Below are 24,723 nucleotides of genomic sequence, written 5' to 3'. Positions count from 1 at the left end.
TAAGGGGGGATATGATAGATGACTGGTATGGAGAAAGTAAATAAGGAAGTGTTATTTATGCCTTCTCATAACACATGATCTAGGGGGTCACCAAATGAAACGAATAGGCAGCAGGTTTAAAATCAAACAATAGGATGTATTTTTTCACACAACACACAGTCAACCTGTGGAACTTCTTGCCAAGACTATAAGACGGTTCAAAAAAGAACTAGGTAAGTTCATGGACGATAGGTCCATCAATGGCTATTAGCCAGGATGGGCAGGGATGGTGTCCCTAGCCTCTGTTTGCCAGAAGCTGGGAGTGGATGACAGGGGACAGATCATTTGATGATTATCTGTTCTCTTCATTCCCTCTGGGGCACCTGATATTGGCCACTGTTGGAAGACAGGATACTGGGCTAGATGGACCTTTGATTTGACCCAGTATGGCTGTTCTTATGTAATCAGAGAATGCAGTAGGGACCAGTTCATCATGATCTCCATGGGTAGGACACCCAGCATGCTTGAGCACACAAGGGGCACAGACCATTGTTTACCACTTCACCGGGGCTGTCAAGTGGCAATGCGGACCCAGGCTCCAGACCTATGGATCCTCACACTTGCTCAGCTGGTCCACCAGGCTGTTGTCTCAGGCACAGCTAGGAAGGGTCAATCTCTCCCTGTTTGTTCATGTAACATATTGCCATTATATTGTCTATGAAGATGTGCACTGCCTTATTTTGGATCTGAGGTAGAAAAGATTTGAGGGCACAATAGATTGCTTTCAACTCAAAGATATTTATATGCAGTAACTTTTCTTGAGAATTCCAATGGCTGGCTACAGCTGTTAATTTGTTGAAATGTGCGGCTATCTCTGGTTGAAAGCACCTGAGGCAATTTTCTAACGGGGATGGCGGGTTTAAAGCTACCCCTCTTAGACTGTTGCAACACCAAGTCTACCATGTCATGTCAAGAACAGAAATATCTTTTATGGGATGGTCAATGACGTATATATGTTGTCTGCGTTTGGTCTGTAATTTAATGCTGCGTTTGATCTGTAATTTAACGTTGAAGACTTCTCATCCTGAGCTGAGAGGAAGAAGTTATCACAAGTGATTGAAGCCATAAGGCCCATGAGAACTGTAAAAAAATAAAAAAAATAAAAATATTTTTTTTCGGAGTAGGATTCTGGTAATGCACTGCTATAATGCATTGAAGCTTCAGAAATTGGTCTTCTGGCAGAAAGGCTCTGCCTACCCTAGAACTGATCCTAGAAAGTGAATCCTTTGAGTAGGCAGCAGAATATTTTTTTTAAATAAGCTATTAACATCTTGAGGAGGGAACAGGTATAAGCTATGTGCTTGGAAAGGCCTTCTTCTGATTAGGCTTTGATCAGCCAGTTGTCTAAATAAGCATAAACAGATATACCCTGGCATCTTAAATGAGCTGCTACTATGGATAGGAACTTTGTAAATACCCAGCGAGCAGCAAAAATGTCAAAAGGAAATGCCTTTGTACTGGAAACGGTCTTGTTCAATCAGAAAATGAAGGTGCTTGTGGTGCCTGGGTCTGAAGGAGATATGGAAGTATGCATCTTTCAGCTCACAAGCTGAAAACAATCTTGGGTAGTTAGCGAAAGTATAATGGATACTAGTGTCAACATTCAGAATTGGTACTTTCTGATAAAGAAAATGTGCTTCTATAGATCTAATATGGGATAAAGCCCTCCAAATATTTTCTGATATGGAAGAATGAATTTTGACCTCTGAATTCCCTTGGCACTTTCTCTATGCCTCCTGCTTCCAAAAGGGAGTGAACCTCCAATCTTAAAAAGGTCTTGTGAGAGGGGAAGGAGGAGGGTTAGGTGGAGGAGAGAACTGAATTGAATGACATATCCATCTTTTATTAGCACCAGAATCTATTTGTCTGATGTAGTTCAGAAACGCCAAGTGTTGACAAAGTGGGAAAGGTGGAGACGAGGGTTAGCTAAAGCTCCCCAACCTCACATAAAACTTGGGGGTTGACATTCAATCCTGAAGACTAAGCTGAAAGTTCCTTCCCTTTCATTCTGGGTTTAAAATACTTTCTCCTCTTCTGTGGCTGTGAAGAAGGTGGTTACTGTTGTTGAAACTCATGCCTTTGGGAGAAGTGAGACAAGGAATCATAAGGATCTATTATGATATCTGAAGACAGATCCTGAGGTCCTTCTTCTTGCGGGTTGGGAGACACCTAATGATCTTGCATCTTTAGTTTTCCATCTGTTTTATTACTAAACAAGCCATCACCATTAGAAGGGTGATGGACAAGAGGCGCACCTCTTGAAATCAGGTCTTTTAGCTATCTTATCCTACCATGGATCTGGGGAGCGGAACCAAAGATATGAACTAAAATATTAAACTTTTAGAAACAAACAAGAAATAGACTAACTAACCTTAACACAAGAACTAACACCTAAGAATATTAAGCTATGGCAATGGTTCTCTCTTAGAGAGAAGATCTAGATCTGATGGATCTAGTCCAGTTTATGGCCATCTGCTGCTGCTGGAAAGAACTGAGGCAGCTGGGGTACTTTTATAGCCTCACACTAAGAATATTCAGGACCTGAGAGGTAAAGTGTGGGAGGGGCACACAATACTCCAACAACCATCGCTACGAGATGGCTCCATCATCAGAGCTGCACCTCCCAGCACATCCCAGGAGTGGGAATATGCAGAGGACACTCAAAGAGCAACTTATTTTAGCACTGAAACTGCAGATAAATTACAACTTTAGCAATTAGTGTGTTTGCTCACAGGTAGTAATTTCATTATGCCTAACACCATTAATTTTATTCTCTATTGTGTTATCTTTTTTCATGTTTCTATTTCAAATATACAACAATTTTACAGACTGGGAAGCTGAGATGGCGGGAACTGAAGTAACTTGCCCATGGAGAGAGAAATGACACTTCAGTGGCAGAACTAAATCTATACCTGTAAATGACTAATCAGTATATAAACCTCACTCTATGCAGGATATTGTATCAGTGCACTGTAAACATATAGTCCGTAATGCTTGTTCAGCACTTTCAAGATGTTAAGTACCATACATATGCTATTTTAAACAACTACAGTATCTCCTGTTCAGAATGGTCATGTTGGCATGTTCAGCTTCTGATTTATTCAGAAAAGATGGATTATAAGTGGCAGAAATAGATGGGAGCAGAGATTCATGATAAAGTGTGCCATCAATTATGAGATAGTACTCAAAATCCTGCCAAAGAAGTCAGCTATTTTACTTTGCAGCTGGGAAACTGTTTTTATTTAAACATTACTGAAGGTTACCGTGTAAACGTATTGCAACACTGCTTTCTGATGGTCCTAGACAATGACAACCAAATTTATAGTTGGAGTACTTCCAAAGGAGATTGTGGAATACCCGTTATTGTAGATTTTTAAGAGCAGGTTAGATAAACATCTATCCTGGATGGTCCAGGTGTACTTGGTTCTGCCTCAGTGCAGGGGGATGACCTCTTAAGGTCCCTTCCAGGCCTTCATTTCTATGATTCTATACTGCCAAAGCTTTTTCATGTTTTGTAGAAAGTCAACAAGAGCACATTTCCACACACAGTAACTCCATTCAGTTCCCTCTCTCTTCCTGTTTCATAGTATTTGGAAGGCCTAAGATATGTCCATTAAAAATAAATGTTCAATCAATAGTAAGATTTTTAAAATATATTTAGCAAGCCTACTACAGTCTAATATAACTGCTTGTTGTAGCCATGTCATACAACTGGTAAGTACTGCACTACATAGTCAGTACGTTATAAAGCAGTTCTAAATGTTTTCACTCTTTAAGAAGGGTAGGTACATACCTTCAACTGAAGCTCTTTGAATGCAGAATTAGGTATGAGATGCACTCCTAAGTCACATAACCTCTGTTGTAGCATCAGGTTAACTATTTTTGCCCAGGAGAAAAGGAAATTGCAGTTAAGCAAACAATTTTATGTACACCCCTCAAGGCAGGCCAAGTGGCTTTATCCTGATGCAAAAAGCATATCAAGCTAGTTATTGCTCCACAGACAACACACACTAGACTAGGTCATGTGACTAGAGAGTTTGGCTGCACAGAAAATGACTTTAGGGGAATGACAGATGCCGACCAGGTCCTACCAAGGACTACTGCAGGCATTATGAACAATTCTGAAGTTTGACAGAGGAAGTCATTAAACATAGTGGCACTATCTGATAACAGTGTACTGTTAGTTATTCATACGTACATGTTCCTCAATTGTTATGCAGAATTGTAAAGAACAGGCAGATAAGAAATGCAAAATTTTAATCTGTCACATTATTTTAGGTGGTGATCCACTAAACTAGGCAGAGTCAATGTTCTGATACAACACAATCCAGAGAAAAAGCATGTGTTGCAAGAAATGAAACTTGATAATTCAGTGGGTGGTACTCTTCCCTTTGAGTCAGCACTGGACCAATAACTGACTGATCCTAGAAGCAGTATCTTCTGGGTAAGCTGTAAAACAGAGGTCTTTATCACTTTTGGATATTAAAGATTCCTTGGCACTTCACAGAAGTAGTGAAAACTACTCAGAGGATTAAAAGTATTAAAAGTCTATAAATCAAGTTGTTTGAGTTATATGGGGAAAGGAAAATGTGTCATACTGGTTAATTTATTCTCTTATAAAGATTAGTTGCTAGTACTCTCTAGATATAACTCTTTCTTCATACTATATCGAGGCAAGTGGAGATAGCTCTGTTCTAGCTGCTTTTCAGGGCAGATTCACCACAGGACTTCATATCAAATGGATATACTCCAAAGATTAATGATTGCTTAACAGAACAGTAGATGGAATTACACTGAGAACTAAAAAAGTCTAATGAAAAGCTGATTTTGCAAAAATGAATTTTAGAAGAGGTCCACCCTTAAAAACTATCAGTGTACACAGGGTTGGCAGACAGTATTTCTAGAAGTAGGCAAATTGATAGGCAAGACAAAATTTTCTTAGGCTAAAACATGTTGGCGTCTTCAGAATTAGCTATGACAACTCTCCCTCGAACCTTCAAAAAAAAAAATCCTTGAAGAAATAAACCAAAGATTGATCTGGGGATTTAAAGTCATGCCTCTGACAAACAGCGGTCTCCCTTTCCCCCAAAAAAGTGCATCCGGGGAGAAAACTCCAGTTTAGAACGTTCTGAATGAGCCCTTTATGGATTTTTTCAGTAGGTGCAAAAGGTCTTTTCAGCCCACAAGGTGACCAATTATCTTTTAGAATATTCCTTATACCATAAAGGAGGGGGACAGATAAACTTCCTGGCTTGGAACATTCTAAAATGTCACATTTACTTTGTAATAGTAGAATTGGGAAAATTCTCCTCCCACCCCCACCAGCCAAAATGCAAAGGATGAAGAAAGCAGCCTTTTAAAATAACTTGGGATAAAACTGTTTTCCTGATATCCAGTTTATGCCAAGACTTCTCCTTCTCATGAGCCATAGTAGGGTAGAAGTACTAATTCCTTGGAAGAACTGAATTCTGTATTCACATTGGGATAAAATCCAGGGGCTCTATTTTCCCAACACAAGATGCAAGTAACTTCCACTGAAGTAAATTAAATGTGTACTGATTCCTGGAAATGTACATATCACTGTCTTGTCGTCGTGTCTTATGCAACAATGATGTTCAACCAACTGCAAAGAGCAAAGCATACCTGAGCAAAAAGAGAATCATAAAGGGCAGTTTGGATAGTCAGATGATAAAGTAAAACTGAGCTGATCAGCTCAAACTGATACAATTAGGAGGATTAAAAACAAAAATTAAGCTTCCAAGCAGAGTACTCAAAAAAGCTTTTGAAGGCTTTTATACTTAGTCTTTCAGCAATGCTTCACATGGGGATCTTTGCTTAACTTTGTTGGTCTTGAACAGAAAAGGAAAACATTCAACCCATAGCAGAACAGTATTGAGGCCCCATTTGAATCATGTAAAATTATCAGCCTGATAACTGATCTGTCAGCAATCAGGCTTGTCTTTATGGCAGAAAAACAAAATCTCCAAATCTTAGTATACTCTGGCATTGTAGATGATTTTCTAGAAACAAAGTTATTGTCTATTATGTAATCAGAATAATCTTGCTTTTCCCCGCCCCCACTGTCTCTCTTTCAACAACCATGCAATCATTTTGAGAAAGATTAGCTTCTGATGAAGTACTAGGTCTTCCATGAGTAGATTTCATCTGTCAGTCATCCTGAACAGCTTTACTAAAAAAAGTCCTATTTTCCCAGAAAGCCTTATCTTTTAAGCAAGTGGAAATCTATTGTTACCCTCAGCTCCTTCTTCCTGGATGAATGAAAAAGCATACATAAGTTGACATGACCTTTTCAGTGATAACTTGTCCTTAAAAAACTCATCACATTTTCATTTTAATCAAACAAGTCTACCTAAGGTTTCTCCTACAGATAACTATCTGATTTAATAGTGGTCTGTTGGGACATTTCCCTTACATTATAGTCCTCCTCCTTAACCAGTCTGCTACTACGTTGGTCTTCCCTTACATGTGTACTGCCCTTATGGATGAATTTTATTGCTGCCTATTTAATTAGAACACTTGCCACCTTCAGTAGACAAATGCGCTAAGGCCCAGATCCTCAAGGGTCCTAACTCCTATTGATTTCAACAGAAGTTTGGAGTCTAAATACCTTGAGGATCTAGGGCCAAATACTTCCTACTGGACAGTACATCCAGTGTCGTATGTGAATGGATATCATCATTATAGGTTTTTGGTTTTTTAAACCATAATGGACGGTCATAAAAATTACCATGAATTATTGATTTTGTTTCAAGGAAATAGACACTTGCTATCTTCTGGACAGCTCTTTCAATGAGCTTCCTCACCCTATAAGAATGCACTGGTTGAGCTAATGATCCTTGCTTTGATCTACAACAGGAGAACTCTCCAGAATACTCCCCTTAATATATCCAAGAGAGCACATAGATGACCTGTTCTATAATAGCAACAGTTTATGAAAGGTCCACGAAATTATCTATAGCCCCATAATGATCACTCTCAGAAACCTTATGAAAGGCCAAATTAAGGCTCTAGGAGACTGACTGGTCTTGTAGATTCCTTCAGCTCCTGTTCTTTCTATTGATAGGAAGGCCCTTCCCCTCTCCGAAATGTATCAATATTCCAAGCTAAAAGTATAGGTTACGGTTACGGAGCTTTTTTTCCAAATTCAGAACAAATACTGGAACTGTTTTCTATGATCTTTGCTTAGGGGACCAATAAGTGTCTGCTACGATTATGGACCGATAGAGATGAGGGAGACAGACTGTAGGATGACTGAAGGGGTGTTAATAGGCCACTTCACCTTGAACAAGCCCTTGAAATATGTGCTACTTATACTAAACAATCTGTTCCACCTTACATTTACGAGTGACAGTCTGAGTACGTTTCTGAGACCTGAAGAAGAACTGTTTAAGCTCGAATGTTTGTCTTTCACCAACAAAAGTTGGTCAAATAAAAGATATTACTTCACCCACCTTGTCTCTCAAAATTTTCATCAGGAATTTGTACCTCTTCGTGCTTCTAGTGAGCCTTCCACTTTTGTTTGTGCATGTGTGAAATCCAAATCACTTGTGAAATTCCAAAAAAAGAGTATGACCCCACAGAATTTCTTATTCTTGTGCCCTCCATCAGCAAAGATTTTAAAGTGTTTTACAAAGGTGGGAAAAGAAATTGGAGATTCCAGGAACTTCATTCTTGGAGGATTAATCATTACAAAACATTAACGTAAGCTTTTACATCCAGTATCTGTTAGTCTGATGTAATTTAATTCACTGTGCAAGTTAATCAGATAGCTCAGCTCCTACAGCTACAGATTGAAAGCCAAGGACAGCCCAATTAGTCTCTTGTCTTCCTACTGAAGTGGTTAGAAGAGTGCTTGAAAAACCTTTAGTCACTTCTGTTCTCCAGGTAGCTTGTGGTAATTTGTTTGCCACACTGGCTGACAGGAAGATCTGAGCTAGGTGTATGGTTTGATTACTCCATTTGATGATGGCGAGACATGCTTACCTAAATTTCATCTAGGTTTTCACCAAAGTTCTGCCTACTATAATCTTAGCTCATGCTAGAAGCCATTCTGTGCAGTCATCAGCTTTTCAAAGCCACACCAATAAGAAAGTTCCTCAATAAAGCTTTATACAAAGCATCTTTGCACTCAGTCACCTTTCCTCAATTGTCTGCAAAATGGCATTTAGGTACTGATCTCCACATTTAGTTTAAATCACTAGACAAGATGAGATGGTCTGTAACTAATCTTGTGGAAGCCACTGAAGTTTAAAAATCTACAGCTGAAGCTTAAAGTTTTGAAAGACCTCTCTATTGTGTCAGTCTAGTCTTTTGGAAGATTATCCCTGGAGAAGATCAGCATGTCCTTGACCGAAAAAGCAAGTCAGTCATATCTACATTACCTAGAATGTGGTCTAACTTGTTTTTAGATTTCTTTGGCTTTGCAGAGATTTTCCTTGTTTCCAACACCCACAGTATAGCGAAAGGACACATGACTGTAGGAAGGGAAAGTGTTTAGGTCTTTTAGCTTTTCTATCACAGTGGGGCTGAATTTAAAAACAAAAAACCAAAACTACAACCACCACCAACATGGCACTCTAACACCTTAGAGTAGGGATCCCTAGTTGTTTCATAGCATGGACCACCTTCCCTCCCATTTTGTATGAAGAAGCATAACTGTGGAAGCTATAACAATTGATTACCCAGGAAAGAGTAAGAGGAAATTAACTATAGCTGTCTTTAATCTATTTGATTTTTTAAAAAGAACAAGACATTTCACAATCTCCTCTCACAAGTATTTCTCTCTGCTGGAAACAAGAGCCACCAGCACCACATAGCAGTTTAGAAATTACTGTGTTTTGATTATCAAGTCTCGCTTGTCCTGTTTTCACTGAGGAAGCCTTGGAAAACTAGTGATGTGGAGTAGGATTGTGTAGCCCCCAAAAGAAGCACCAGGGAGACAGAATCTCTTGCTAGGCTAGCTTTTCTCTAAAAGTTAAAAATAAGTCTCAAAAGAAAAAAAAAAAGAAAAAAGTTCAGCTATTTATCTTCTCCCCACCACCAATTTCCTTGTTTCAGTCTCTTGAAGCATCATAATCCCATGAGTTCTAGTACTTAAGGAAGAACAGAAAGTCACAACCAGAAAATTTCAACACCAAAAAAAACAGCAGGGGAGGGTTTACAAGGTTTCATTTACAGTCTTTTTTTAATACATCCTAAGACAGCACAAATATCTATATGTTTCCCATGGATCACCTTTAAAATATGTTCTCAGAAATGTTAGAGTAGACAATATAAGGGTTAAACTACTATTCCTTCTACCTAAACAGTCTAACATCTCTTATGTTATATCCACAACTGAGTAGTATTCATAAAATGATAGCTTACATTTAGTTTTCTATGAATGAGGAAGTGACAATTTTAATGGTTGGCCTTTAAGTCATGCACTCTTTTCTTAGAATTTCAATCAAAGTACTATTCTTCAAGGCAATTCATAGTCTGCAGTACAGCATATTTATTTATTGCAAGTGTATACAATCAAGGTCAAATGTATACCAACAGCCTCTGGAGTACAGTGTCACCCCTGTTAACTTTTTGTTTAAAATATCTTCACTGTTGCCACACATACCAGATATATTCATGTTCCCATTATTTTAATGAATACATGTTTTAAGAGGGACTACATTGGAGAGGAGGGACGGTTTGTAAGAATGACAGAAGAAAATTCAGAATTACAACTATCAATTATGTTTGGGTATAATTCTAAATACAGTGCCTTAATATATAATTCAAGTATGTTAACAGTCTGTTTTAAGATAGCATCGAAGGTTTAAAATTCTAATAGTACAATTACAGGGGTTTTTGTTTGTTTGTTTTTGTTTTTTAAAGTTAGTAGTGAACTCTTCATTTTCCTAGTGGGTGCACTGTGTGTCGTAGAGGCTTACAGGTAGGTTACAAGATTCCACATTAGGAATTAACCCCCCACCCCAAATGTAGAAGCGTTCTCATAACATTATATTTGTCTATGCACTCTTACAAAGTCTCTCTCTCACACATGCTGAGCTTTAAATAATTGAACGTTTTCCCTTTCATTTGCCTTTATTGCCCAGGTCCCAACTATAGCAGTACAGTAGGTCAGAAAGCAGTAAAGACTCAAGTACATTTTTATTTACAAGCAAAAATACACCTCACATTTAATGCATTTCTAGATTGGACACACAACATTTACCAACAGATTATGACAACATAAAGGCAGGAAACTCAGAGTTCACAGAATGTTGGCCATAAATGTGATTTTGCTGACTTGCCAATCTGCAAACATTTGAAAGTTTGGTAGCTTGTTTTATGAGAAACCTTCACTGGAGAATAAGAAACCAGTATTAAACAAGAGACTTTATATTATATACCCGAATCCTTCCTGGCTGGAAGACATTGCTTAGGCTAAATTTATTTGAACACATGGGACTTAGATCTTTTATTAAAAAAAAAATCTCTATACACTCAATAACCCCTCTTCAAAGTTTTACGGTCTCAGGTTTTTAATCCTTTCTAGACAATTTAAAGTTGTAGTACGAACCTATGATCCAACTGGAGCATATATTCAAGAGATATTCTTATTATCTAGACCTCTTTCAAAACCTTTATACATATCTGCCTGTCTGGGAATTATGGTAAACCTTAATACTGTCAAACTAAAGAGCTTCTTGTATCACATTTAGATGACTCTAGAAAAGTCTACTGGATGAGAAGTTAGATACCAACCACATGTGGGGGATCTCATTTTTTTCTTGAAAGTTCAGTGTTCTAGCTTTCTTTCTGAACTTTTCTGGTAAAGTTTGCCATATTCCTCCTCCATTTGTTTAGTATGAAATACGATTCCCAGTAACTCCATAGGTCTGGAAAACATTCCCCCGCTCAATTATTCAAATCTAACCTTCCACTTACTTAGAGTGTGTGTTGAATAATGAAGTCATGTCTCCTTCTTGAAATTTATAGTGGAGTGTTGCTGAAGAAAAGGTGATTCTTACCTTAATATTTTTCTTTGTGATTAAAAGAAATTTGAATCACATTTCTGCCTGTATTTTCCTACAGTTTTTTTTAAACCAATATTTATGATTACTAGAACTAAAGAGCTTGCATCTTTTCTGAATTTAATAAACGTATGCTTTTGACAGCACTTTGTATATAGTCAGTTTCAATGTTTTGCATTTGATCAGTCACACTTCCTGCTTTGTGCATTAGCACAGCACATCACTCACCCTCTTTTGTTTTGGTTTATTTTTTGGGGGGGAGGGCGGAGGAGAGGAGAAGAACAGGAGGAAGGGAAGAGAAGAATAGGCCTGCAAGAAGATATCTACAAGCAATACTGCAGCAAAACTGCCGACATTTGTGTGTGGTGCCAGAAGTGTCATCTCCTCCCAGGAGATGTACATGGAGATGAGGAGTACAAAAGGTTGAGGTGGAAGTTAAGGGGTGTGTGGCCCAAGGAACCTCCTTCACTCCCCAGGCCTCTGCACAGGACTAGAGAACAATGAAGGTACTTAAAAGGAGTGGCTTCTTTACTTCCTGGGACTCCTCAAGGAAGCAGCTTTACTTCAATGCTGCTAAAGATACCAGCAGGCAGGAGCAACAGAGGGTGATGGCAGGGAACAGAGAAGATGGAAATAAATAAGGGATGGCCCCAAGAAAGCTGTTCTCTGGCTCATCCACTCTACCCCCATCCCCAACACACACCACCATTAAAAACAAAAAACACCAAAGTTTGAAAATTGAATTGCATTTTTTCTTTAGAAAATATTTACAGGGTGCTCCATCAGAAACCTAATTTGACTTAAAGCACCAACTGTCACTTTATATTTTCCCCTGGATATTAAATTTTACTAAATGATTATGGAGTCTTAGTTTCTTTCCACAACTGATATAAAAGGACAGGGCTAGATCATTTCAAAAGCTTCAGAATTTCTTTTTGAAATTTAAACTTGAGACTGCTTGAACATTCCTCAGAGTAATCCATTTTTTAAGCTCCACAAATTAACCAGATGGTATATAATAATGAGAGCGAAGAAAGGGTTTAGATAACGTAGTGATGGACTTCATGTTGATCCACTGGATTGTGTAATACAAGCTAATTTTGTGACCTCTACTAGATTAATCTTTTTAATCAATTTAACAAGAATAATTTCCCAATCCTGAGCTCTGTACTTCCCTCAGACAGTTTCCTTCCTTAGCAAACTTATCACATCTAATCCTGGTCTGATAAAGACCAGGCACATCTCAAAAGTAGCACCTACCTGTTATTCGTGGGGGGTTACGAAGATGGGGCTTTACACGAAGTTTCCAGAAAACATCCATTCCTCTGTGCACCTATGACCCAAGAATGGAGCTCTTGGGAAGATACTTTGAAGTATGCATCAGATTTATACCACTTATGTACTGGAAGTACTGACAACAATTTTGGTTAAAAAACCCCACATGAAGTCTCTAAACAAATCACTTGCCTTGGAAATCAATTCATCATGATTGGCTAGGTGGGCTCTGCAGTGGATACAGCTGTAGGTTCGGTGACAGTTCGGCAGGTAAGCCTGGAACGTTTTTGATTTTGTCATTTTTACCATCTCTGCTGGTGGCTCCTCACTCAGCTCAGGGCTGGCACTTGAAGAATTACAACTTTGCTGAACTCGCTGACAAAAAAAACACTGGAAAATGCAAGCAAAAGCCGTTGTTGTTCTGGAGCGTGTGTGGCACTTTCCACACAGATGCCACAAGAGAAACAGTCACAACCTGCAAGTAAACAGAGAAGACAACTTTTAAAAAGCCAGGAATACAGTACATTCAACTATTCTCTTGGATTTCAGAACTTTAACCTCCCTTCATCTCCCCTTCAAAAAACTCCACAACCCATTAACACAATGGACATCTTTGTTTAGCAGCCTCAGCAGAAAGGCAAAATATTAAAAGGAATGGAGACTGAACTAGCTTTTCAACAACTTTGGTAGACACTAAAATAAGAAGTGGAAATAGTGTGGGAAACCTGCACTTGCTAAACTCATAAACCCATGCTAAACTCCAGAACACACAGGAAGTGGGGAGTTGTGTCTATTTTTCAATTTCCAGGGCATTTCACAAGCACTGGACTTGAAGTCAAATGTGATACATACACAAAACAAAATCTTGACCAAAAATTTGCACTATTTTGAGATCAGACTATTTCCCAGCTATAAAGTTCAAGCTTTTTAGACCAGTCTCCTGTCCACTCCGACTATTCAGTTCTTTCAGCTATTTTTCCCCCCTTACTCTACCAAAATAATCTTAATATCTAACAAATTTCAGTAGAGGAGAACAGATTCTACAACCTACACATAAATATTAAGAATTCTGTTTTCTATGTTCAAAATGCTGTACACATTCTTGATCCTCAGATCTCCTTAGAGGAAATAACATATTACATACACTGTGACATTTTATATAAATATACAAAAAATGAAGGCTATACTTTTCTATCATCTTCTACCTTGAAAGTCAAATTTGCACCTGCACGCTACAGATCTGTTTACTAAAACATTACTTAATAGATTACGTGACTCAAAGCAACTGAACAATCCAAGCATGAAGACTACTACAGTAATTCAGTGATACTGTACAAAAGATCACCTATTATGCCACCAATCATTATGCGGCTGGTATGGTGGATCAATAACAGAAGTATTGAAAGAAAAGTGCCAATGTAATAGTTCACTGTATTTCTGGTCTTTTCTATTGGCTTTATGAAAAGTGAGAATAAAAAGCACAGGTACGGTTTACTAGCTAGATAATATGAGAGTTAAAGAAAAAAAAAGTCTACTCTTTCCTGTTACGCAGTAGCCTATGTATAGCTGGTAACTAAAATTAATTTGTTCATCTGAGTTGATGAACCAAAAAAACCCAAACAAAAAGTTTAATGCTGCTATATGGAAGAAATAATCAACCACCACCTAGAACTCAAACTATTTTTGTATAGGTTTAAATGAAATTTGGTTTGACAAAACAATGAAACAAAAGATATCAAGCATAAATCATGTGTGACCACCATGACAACGTGCTTTCCATTTAAAGCCACCCACCCTTACATAACTTTGCATTTTATTTTCCAACTGCTTTATTCAACAGTTGGAAAAAAGAGGCACCACCTGAAGTATTGTTAACACTTCAAAATGCAGAAAGGTGATTTACTTCTCATATTGCCACAGAATATAAGTTTAGCTATGAGTTTACACTCCTGAATTACATGGATTCCACTGACTGCTTTGAGGAAGCAATTTATAAATAAATCATCACAAATCAGACTGTCTTGAGAAACAACCATATGAACATATAATGCCTGCTTCAGGAGGCATAAAGACCACATGCATCAGCTGTTTTTGAATTTTTACCTCAAGCTAATAAAAGGATGGGTGCATACTTTATAAAAATTAAAGAACTTCAGTGAATTCTATTTGTATAGTACATAATTAACTGTAAGGAAACAGTCCTCAACTAAAACTTAGAGGGATGTGTACATTAAAAAAAGTAAGTAAGTAATGGGAACATGTTGCCAATAAGGGCACATCCTCTGTTCATAACAAGGCCTACCTGCTTTCCCCAAGAGTTTTTAAGGGGGGTCAGGAGTGGAGAAAGATGAAGTATGAAGAATGGAAAGGATCTGGCAGGTAACTAATTTCACAGTTTTTGAATGTTCACCTAATATGCACGGATTTTAGAGTGAACATGCATCCAGAGCCCAAGATGGGTACATTTGAAATAAATCTAGACAAATAAGACACATGGATAAACACCAATATTGTAGACCTAACCCCAATGTAAAATGTTTTACTATAAACCTATTAAGTTGTCATACATTTTTATATTTCCTTTCCCCATCCTTGCCAGCAACAAGGATGTGTGTCAAAAAATTCTTTATTGTAGGCTGCTACTCCTGTCAGTTTCAATACAGGATGAATTACAATGCACATCACTATGGCATCATTATATTCTCTTGGCATAGCCATCATGAAATATCATTGCATTTTAAGATCTAAGGATAGTATTAGAAGTATAAAACTACTATGGAGAAATGCAATGTATATGCAAAGAAAGAAACCACCCCTCAAAAATCCATCAGGGCTTGAAAAATCCACTACTCAGGTAGCAGGGAGAGGACCAAGCCAATTTCTGCAGATTTGGTAACCTGCAAATGGAGGGCAGGGGGGCTTCTGCTCTCTCATTTCTCTATGACCTCTTAAGAAACCCTGAAAGTTGTCCATATCCCTACCCCCTCAGATTTGGAGACTTTAGACCTAATCCAAAACCACTGTCTGGGCTTTGTATCAGGTCCCAAATCTCCAAGACTAAACAGGATCTTAGTTTCTAAAGTAAAAAATACACACAGAAATTGTAGGGCTTTGGATCAGGCCTCTTAGGATGATGACTGAAGAACTAGTGAAATAATGACATTACAAGAGGTAATCGAGTGAAAGTTAACCAATTTAAAATATCCCTTCTACTCTAAAGTCAGATTGTTTAAAACTCTAGTTTGAGTTTCATTTAAATCCAAGTGATGGAAACTTGAGTAAAGGAAGTCTTTTGTTAAAGACTTGACATTTTTACCCCTTCAATTAAAAAGTGTTGACCTCAAACATTCCCAAGACCTCCCAGAGCTCCTTTGGCAAAGCCACATTCTCCTCATCTCCAAGGAGAGAGGCCCCACAGGTTTTTGCACATCATAAAGCAGTCCTTCCTATGTTGCTTCAAAACAAAAAGGGGGGGGGGGAGGAGGGAGGCAAGCAAGCTTCCAAACCTGAACTAAGTCAATGCAATTTTCTCTCCCTAAGCCTGCAGATAAAAAGTGCCAGATAAAAAGCACTACTGCCCATAACTGTGCTAAGAAGTAAAAAAACCAAACATGTCTAGGGTCAGTTTCCAGAGCTGCTTCCCACAGGGCTCTGAACTGCAGTGACTGTCAAGAACCATGACAATTGCATATTATTGCTACTTAGACCACAAATGTCTAGCCAAGACCATGACCCACAGGTTACCCTGAAAATCTGAATTTACACAGAATTCTGAAGTCAAAAAATGAGAAGTTTTACACAGATTCCAAATTGTGCAATTCAAGATACAAGCCTCTATGTGCCCTTCCCTTCAGCAATATGAGTTTAGGGAAGGAATAGCAGGAACTTCTGATGGAAAGGCTTGCTACTTGCAGGCCTCTGGGAAGCAGGAGCTGCAGCAATACATTTTCAGTTACTGGACAGCAGTGATGTCATCAGATCTGCACTTTCAGTCTCTTCTGACTGGCTGTTTGCCTTCTCCTCCTTCCAACTCCTCCCTCACTATCTCTCTATTAACAGCCTTATTTCCCCTGCCATCCTTCTTTCTCTCTCCATAACACCACACTCTCCTCCTCTTCACCCTCAAGAGTGTTGTTGATCTATTTCCCTCATCCATTCTCCCTCACTCTAACACATAAAAGTAGCAAAGGCACGTAAACTATCATGATACAGCCTGAACCTCCTCCCTCCCCCCAACAATTTATCTGGTCTTGTGGCTTTTAGGCTTTATGCCCTTCCAGGCAGGAATGGTCTTCTTGAATGTTAGTACAATTCATGACCCAGTGCTCCCCACATCCTGACTGGGGCCTTAGGGCACTCATTCAATATGTGATTAGTAAAGAATACCATTTGCTCCTGATTTATTTTGGGTTTCCTCATTAAAAAAATTATACACAGCTCATAACTTCAGTGTTAGGTGGAATTAATTTTTTTTAAATGGGCAGATTCCTTTTATAAGATGTGTCATAAAAGAACTTTACCAACTCAAGCTCCTTTAGCTGTTGTCCAAAAGGGAACCAAATATTAGGTTACAGGCTTACTATCTGTATCCCTGAAGGCATTAACTGAGTGACTTAGAAAGTTCTGAATTTTACTATCACTAGTTTTCAAAATATAAATCATGTTGGGAAAAGATGGAGAGTTAAATAATAATCCTCAGAGCAAAGACTTTTATTTGCTAGTTAAAATAGAAATTGTTTCTCTGATGCCAAGATGCAGAAACCACATGACTTCAGTGTATTTTTTCCCTGTTGAAATAACTCAACACACTCTATTTCACTGCTGTCAAAAAGAAAAAAGCCACTAAATAATAATGAGAAAATATAAAATTGTATCCATGACACATAATGAAAATTAGAAAAAACAGCTCCCAGTCCCCCAAAAAGCACATAATCCAAGAACATATTGGAGTACTTAACCTCTTTTCTTGATTGGAAAGCAAGAGATTTCATGTATTATGCTTGTGGTTATTCTGTAAATAAGTCTGCAAATATGTACAGTCTAACCATCTTTTAAACTATGGCATATATGACTCAAGAAGTACTAGCCTTAAAGATACTCCAAGTTAGTTGCTTATTCTAGGTTACTAATAATTATATTTATAAAATTCATCAGGATCAAAGATGTTCAGCATTTTACCTTCCTCCTTGCAGTGTCAAAAGTTACAGCTCTTAGATACCATGCATAAACTAGCTTCGTGTTGAGCACATAGAAACACCATGACAAAATCTAGCAGTCAAACAATCTCAACAGTATCCAAATTTACTTTAAATGTCTACTTATGGGTTAATATCTCAACTCTGCACAATCATCTGGCAACAGAAATAAGAGGGCCAGTTGCAAAAGGGTTCAGAGTTAAGAGGAATGATTCTTACTATTCAAAAGTATTAAAAACAAAATAAATTTCCGTATTAGAGTGCATGTTGGAGGGTGTGGTATAGGAGATGGAGCTTCAGAAACTAACATTTTAAAGATAATTCTCAGTTTCACCTTGGTACACTGCTTCTTGATCCCTCCATTATTGGAGGCTGACAACGTTTACAATTCTTAAAACATGCTAACTATTTGAACAAAGAAACTTAGCATTTAAATCTGAACTTACAATTCATAGATTTCATCCTGTAATTTCAGTTCTGCTGCCATCTAGCAGCATGACATCACTGAATGGGATGTCCAAATATGGTAGCCAAGTATCAGCCAATCCTAATGAAGTGGGCAGTCCCCAACCATGCTCCCGGATGTGTAAACAAACAATGAGAGGAAGCATGTTAAAGCAGATGTAGTCTAAGGACAGTACGATTATCCACCAGGTAACCGACATTAGTACTGGAATTTCAGATCTATGTAACTGAACATTTTAGTCTATCTTGTTTAAGAAGGATAGCAGCTGACTTGTAGCTCAAAGCTTTTAATATTTAATAAACATGCCATCTTCGTAACATTTCTCATTGTTATTCCTAACAGCTTATTTTTTGGAGAGGTTACCTTATAGAGTTGTGTGTAAACCTTTGACTCCCTTTTCATGATTTAAAACAAGAGACTTCTCAAACCTATTCCTGATTTGAAATGTATTTAAGTTTGGCACCTAACTCAGCAACAAGGCAACTACAGACTAAAATTCACAGTCCTTAAGAAATTCATAGCTAAGTTAGATATATTAATTCAACCAAAATATATCGGTTTCTTGACAACTTAGTAGTTAATTCAGTTGAATGACTGTCTAGGCTGTTTTCGCACCACTCTTAGTAAGCTCAATTCAAGACTCATACCGGGAATTGTAATGACAAAAATAAAATAAAGTAGAAAATAGTTAACTCAAGGCTCCTGACTATTTAAGGGGCCTCTCTCCTAATCCATTCAATACAAAAATGCGGGAAGGGGGGAAATGAACGTTTTGCCTGGCACCAACAAGCCCGACAGGGTTTTTTGTTTTAAATGCACAAAATGCCATTCGAGTACACTTCCTTTTTAAAAAAGAAACGCACGAAAGTCAATTTAATCACATACGGTTCCATGTTTTCAGCTCAAGCAAAACACACTGCAATACATCATATCGACAATTATTAAATCTCATTCCTGATTTTTAGTAGCCAGTGTATAGATAAATTAAAACAAACACAATTAAGCTGAAAGTTACCTCCACAGATCGATCTTGGTTTCCCCCCTGGAAAGTTTTAAATAGTAAGCGATTATTCTTCTGTTCCCATTTCAAGCTCGTTTGGCAAATGAGTTTTCAGCCTCAGTATCAGCGCGCAAAGTTACCTGTGTAAATGGTGCTGCTTTTCGTTTGCAACAGTATCTACGAGGCTTACAGGACAATGTAACTTTTCATAAAAGCCGCAGCAGCGAAGAAGGCAACAGAGATCAGTCCCTTCAGCCTGCCCGCGCCTCAGCCCTGGGCACGGTTGTGCAGCAGCAGCAGCCGGGGGAGGGGGAGATTTCACAGGGCTTTGCATGCAAGGTGGGGGGGACCGTGATCCGTCAGGGCTCTGCAGTCCGGCCAAGCGACCTCTGGCCCCAGCAGCGATCCCTGCAGCCTCTGTGCGCCGCGGCCTGCCCCGGATTGCACCGCAGGACCTCGGAAAGGGCTCGCAGCGTCCCCACTGTTTACAAACAAAGCCCCGCGCCTGGCAGGCGCCTGCCCGCGGGGGCTGGCCGAGTTAGCCCGCTCCAGCCGGGGAGGCGGGTCGGGCGCTGCGCTGGGACAGCTAGAGGCGAACTATCGGGAATCCGCCGGGCTAGGAAGGGGCGAGCCGCCCTCTGGAGCCGCGGCGCCCTCTGGTCTGCTACCCCCGCAGCAATGCAAAGCCTCACAATCCGCCCGGTAACACGGCGGCTGCAGCCGGTCGGGCAGCTCTGCCGTCACTTCCAGGCGCTATAAATAGAGCCCGAGCCCGCCGGGCCAAGCCAGGAAAGTTGCCTCGGTTTCCCGCCTCACCAAAAGCCGCCGCCGGGTCCTTGAGGCGCGGGGAGGCAAGGCCACGGCTGGCTACGGACCGGGGCGGCGGGTCCCTCGGGTTGGGGGAGCGGTTGCCGGGTTCGCTGCGCGGGCTGGGTACTCACCGGCGGCTCGGCTGCCCGGGCCGGACCCCCGCGGGCTCCGCGCAGCTGTGGGTCCCCCCGTTCCCTCCCTCCGCGGGGGGCTGGCTTGGCGCGGGGAAGGCGCAGCCTCCGTCGCTGGGGCCAGGGGCGGGTCTAGTGTCACTGGCCCCTCATGCCCCGCTCAGGTGGCGGCTCTGCGTGCGCCGCGGGGGGGGTCCGTCCCCCTCCCCAGGCTCAGGGGCGTCTTCCCCGCGGCGGCGGCTGCAGCGCCCAGGGTCATCAGGGGAGCCGGGGGCCGGGCCCGAGTCTCCTCCCCTCGGGACCGAGAGGCGGCCGAGGCATCCCGCGCTCGCTAGGCTCCTTTGTTTTGTTTTCCTCTCCCTGAGCCTCGCTGCCGGGCTGCTGCAGTTAAACCGTCTCCGAAGAACGGTGGCTGCGGCCAATCAGAACGCGCGTGCCGGGAGGGGGAGAGCGTGAGAGCCAGCGCGCTCCACCAGTCAGCCCCCGGGAAAGCGCGCGACGCCAAATCCCTCTTCCTCCTCCTCTTTCGGGGGGTGGGGGGGGAGGAAGGGGAGAGCGCGAGACAAGGGAACGCGTGGTCGAGCCGTTTGCGACCTGCGTTCCCTACGTGCAAAGAAGTGGAACGCTGTGGGTGTCCAATGGGAATGGAGGCCTCGCGCCAGAGCGAGGCTGCTGCGCGCAGTCTGGCCCGGGAGACGGGGATTATAAATAATAGGCGGCGCGTGCGGGGTCCTCCGGCGACCGCGAGCCCCGCCCGGGGACTCCGCCTCGCTACACTGTGTCCCCCTCAGCTCGCGCCCCCGAGCCACTTCATTCGCGGAGCGGCGGCGGGGTTGGCGGTGCGCGCAGAGCCACGCTGCCGGGCTGGGACTGGGGGCAGACAGAGCCTGGGGCCCTGGGCCATTGCCACGGAGGGCGGTCTTGGCCCAGGCTCAAGGAGAACGTAACCGCCGCAAACCCCCGTCCGCCCAGGGAGATCCCGCAGAGGGCCAGTGGTAGCAGGCTCGGCTCGCCAGGGGGACGGTGGCGACCAGGACCCATGGCCGCAGCCCGACAGTGAAAGCCGCGCTCTCCGGGACACGGCGGAGAAGTGGGCTCAGTGAAAGAGGGCGAACACAAGAGCTGCCCAACAGGGCCCCCTGCCACGCAGCGACTCCTCCCTGGGGAGCCTCTCGCCGGCTCTCTACAATACTAATGGTTGTTTCCACAAAGCCCCAAAATACATCCTCCCCCATACTAACACTTGTTAAAACTTCCAGATTCAATAAGATGAGGGGTAGGTTGGGGATAAGAGTACATCGGGGCCCCTTGAACTTCTTGGGGACAGAAGCATTCTGCCACCGCTAGTGCCAGGAAAAGGGGATCTTAGCCCCCTTCATTTCTCATTTCCCTTGGTGCTTGCCATGGCCTGACCCCTGAATTATCGTTTCTGGGGACAGCTCCACCTCACTCCAGCTGACACCCTGCACGCTTTCTCGCAGGCAGGATTTTTTTTAATCTTTCCTTTTCCTGTCTTGTTTTTGTTTCTGATTAGTACACACTATTGTTTAAAGGAGACAAAGGAAAACAATTACATTTCAATAGACAGCGAGAGATAAGAAAAAGGCAAGGTAATCAGTAGTCCAAATTCTAATTCTAAGGTGGCCCCAATAATTATGATGCTAATTACAACATTTTGCATAGAGAAAAATGGGTGGGAACAGAGAAGTTTGTTTTGACACAGGAAAGAAAAAGCAGCAATGACTTATGGTTGATTTTTTTTTTCAGAGCAGTCTGAGGGATTTAGATACACATCTTCCATTAATTTTAATGGAAGATTTGTCTAAAATGCCCTGTGCTATTTTGAAAGTTTAAACCTATTCCTCCTCTTTGTAAATTGCTTTGAGATCTAGAGCTGGAAAGTGCTCTAAAAGAGTTAGGTATGATTTTTATCATTATTTATTTTTGCCTTCGATCTTCTCTTTCAAGAGACAAAATAAATACCAAGGCTGGTTTGCTTTGGTTCTGCACTCTTAACTCCTGAGGCCAGCAGGAGCTGGGAGGCGTGTACTCAGACTAGGAGGAGCACTTCACCATAACAAGCTAAGACTGACCAGAATCCCTCATTCTGCCATTCATGGCTTTAACCCTGAGTCCCAACCTATGTTACATAGATACTTCACAATAGTATTTGCCCCCCTCACCTCATTTATTCCTAACCAATACTGAGTCATTTGTTTCTTAGGACCTCCTACTGTACATCTTTAATTCTTACTGACTTCAGTGGGAGGTAAGGGGGGCAGTAGAGTTTACGAATTAGAATAACATAATTCACTTTTATAGTTGCCCTTGAGATGATGGGTTGTAATCAATAAATCATGTGTGAGTTGTGGTTAGTCATAGTTCCACATTTCAATATCCAGAAAACTAGTGTGCATTTTTCCTGTTGTATATTTCCACCTCCTCAGTGCTGATTTAAGTGTTATTCTCAGCTAGTTGTAAGTACAAGGAAAAAATCAAATTTCCATGATAAAAAGTTAATGCAATGAGAAAAACACTAGGAAACAGCCCTTTGTAAACATTTATGGGGCCAATACAGTAGATTTTTTTTGCCAAACATTTCCTATTCTTGATATAGTAATTTCAGCTCCATCATTGGTAGCAGTGGTGAAAATTTCAGCGTAACAGCCATGTTAGTCTGTATTCGCAAAAAGAAAAGGAGTAATTGTGGCACCTTAGAGACTAACCAATTTATTTGAGCATGAGCTTTCGTGAGCTACAGCTCACTTCATCGGATGCATGCTGTGGAAACTGCAGAAGACATTATATACACAGAGACCATGAAACAATACCTCCTCCCACCCCACTCTCCTGCTGGTAATAGCTTATCTAAAGTGATCATCAAGTTGGGCCATTTCCAGCACAAATCCAGGTTTTCTCACCCTCCGCCCCCCCCGCCCCAACTCACTCTACTGCTGCTAATAGCCCATCCAAAGTGACCACTCTCTTTAAAATGTGTATGATAATCAAGGTGGGCCATTTCCAGCACAAATACAGGTTTTCTCACCCAAATGTTAGGATTGACAGGGCACAGATGGTTACTTTTTATTTAAGCGTCTTGATGTCTATCCTCTGCCACAGTGCCCCAAACCAAGCACCCTAATCCTGTCGTCAGAGGAATCAAATAAGAGAGGAGAAAGGTAACAAAAAAGAGGGGATAAAAGAGTGATATATAAAATGAATGGGACAAAGAAGGTAATTTCGGTGTGGCTCTTTAACAAGAACAAGAGGACAGCTGATTAACTTAAAGGCAGAAAATTTAAGAGATAAAAAGGAAATACTTTTTTTACACAATGCATAATTAACCTAGATAACTCATTGCCTCTAGATACCATTAGCTAGAATGTAGCAGGATTTTTTTTAAATGGAGATTTTATATATATATATATATATATATATATATATATATATATATATATATATATATAAAATCTCCATTTAAATTTATTTTTTTTTAAATGGACATTATATATGGAGAATAAAAATCATAAGGTATAAATCCTCATGCTTCAGGTCTAACTGAACCAGTAGAAAGAAATTTCCTCCCACGGGATGGTTATTGTAAATTGTCCATGTCGTGTTTCTTGCACTTTACTCTGACATATCTGATACTGGCCACTGTCAGCCCGATAGATGTCATAGATTTTCTGGTTGTCATAGTAACTGTCAGATACTGGATGAGCTGGATCACTGCTCTAATAGGTTATGGCTGATCTATGTTCCATCCACTCAAACTCAACTGCCACTCTGAACTACCCAAAACCAACTGCCATGGAAAGTTTATATTCCAACATTTGCCCAAAACATCTTGTTGAGTGAAAAAATATCCCTCCGTGTGTACTCCATACATGCACATTACTCAGCAGTGACCTCTCTGCCTGTTAATACTACTAAACACTTACGTTGTGCTTTACCTGTTCAAAGCACTCTACCAATCTTGAGTCATTAATCCTTAAAACACTTCTCTGTGAGATAAGAATTTTGCAGATTGGGAAACCAAGGCAGAGACATCAAGTGACTTGTCCAAGATTACGCAGCAAGTAAGTACAACACTGATCAATAGTTCTGAAGCAAGTCCCATCCAGCCCTCATCTTGGAGAATATGGTTCTGATGCTAGGTATTGAGGGTTTGTTTCAAATGTCAAGTTCCATCAGGAGGCTGAAGACACACACCCCAGAAAAAATACCAATTGCAATGAATCTCTCTCTCTTTTGTCTCCATCTCTTCATGTAATTGTTGTGATCTGGATGGGAGAACAATTAGTCACAGGGGACTTCATCGTATGCTCATTGAAAGGAGCAGCCAAGCTCCCATTGACTTTGACAGTACAGGATCACGGGCCATAATTTAAGGACAAGGCACAATATTTCATACATACTTGAGTTAGAACGATAATCTTGCACTTACATAGTACCTTTCATTGACAGCAAGTACACAGTGTCCCAATTTTGCATCTCATTTGAAATATGGCATCTCCAACATTACAACATCTCCCCTCCTAACATCCAGCTGATGCATGTTTCCAATACTGACTCACAGGGACGAATAACACATACTGAATCACCACCAACTCCTGAGCCCTTTTTATATAGCATAAAGAAGCAAAAGAGGGCACAAGCCCAATTTCTTCCCTTTGCAGGTCACCTTTAAAAGTTCCTTTGTATCCCTTACTGCCCACCATGCACTCATTTTAAGTCCAACTCCTCTTTACCGGTGTCCAAAAATACTTATTAGCTT

The 24,723-nt window shown here is 40.7% G+C and overlaps 1 protein-coding gene across 2 annotated transcripts in view; it reads right to left on the bottom strand.

Moving 5' to 3' along the window:
* Positions 1–20,335, bottom strand: part of YPEL1 (yippee like 1) — a 40,850-nt gene extending 20,515 nt beyond the window's left edge. The window contains exons 1-3 of one of the 2 annotated variants that reach the window (XM_077835095.1): positions 19,947–20,335; positions 12,330–12,819; positions 3,833–3,915 (exon numbers count right to left, since the gene is read on the bottom strand). In XM_077835095.1, the coding sequence (XP_077691221.1) occupies positions 3,833–3,915; positions 12,330–12,390 (144 nt within the window). In that variant the 5' untranslated portion in view covers positions 12,391–12,819; positions 19,947–20,335. Of the gene's footprint in view, positions 1–3,832; positions 3,916–9,225; positions 10,398–12,329; positions 12,820–19,946 lie in introns of those variants that run through there. The other variant, XR_013348061.1, reaches the window with a different exon arrangement.
* Between the last annotated feature and the right edge of the window lie 4,388 nt (positions 20,336–24,723).

The sequence above is a fragment of the Eretmochelys imbricata genome, chromosome 15 (genome assembly GCF_965152235.1).
Source record: "Eretmochelys imbricata isolate rEreImb1 chromosome 15, rEreImb1.hap1, whole genome shotgun sequence".
Lineage (NCBI taxonomy): Eukaryota > Metazoa > Chordata > Testudines > Cheloniidae > Eretmochelys > Eretmochelys imbricata.
The sequence above is the reverse complement of the archived record's forward strand: the minus strand, read 5'-3'. Positions and strand labels throughout refer to the sequence as shown.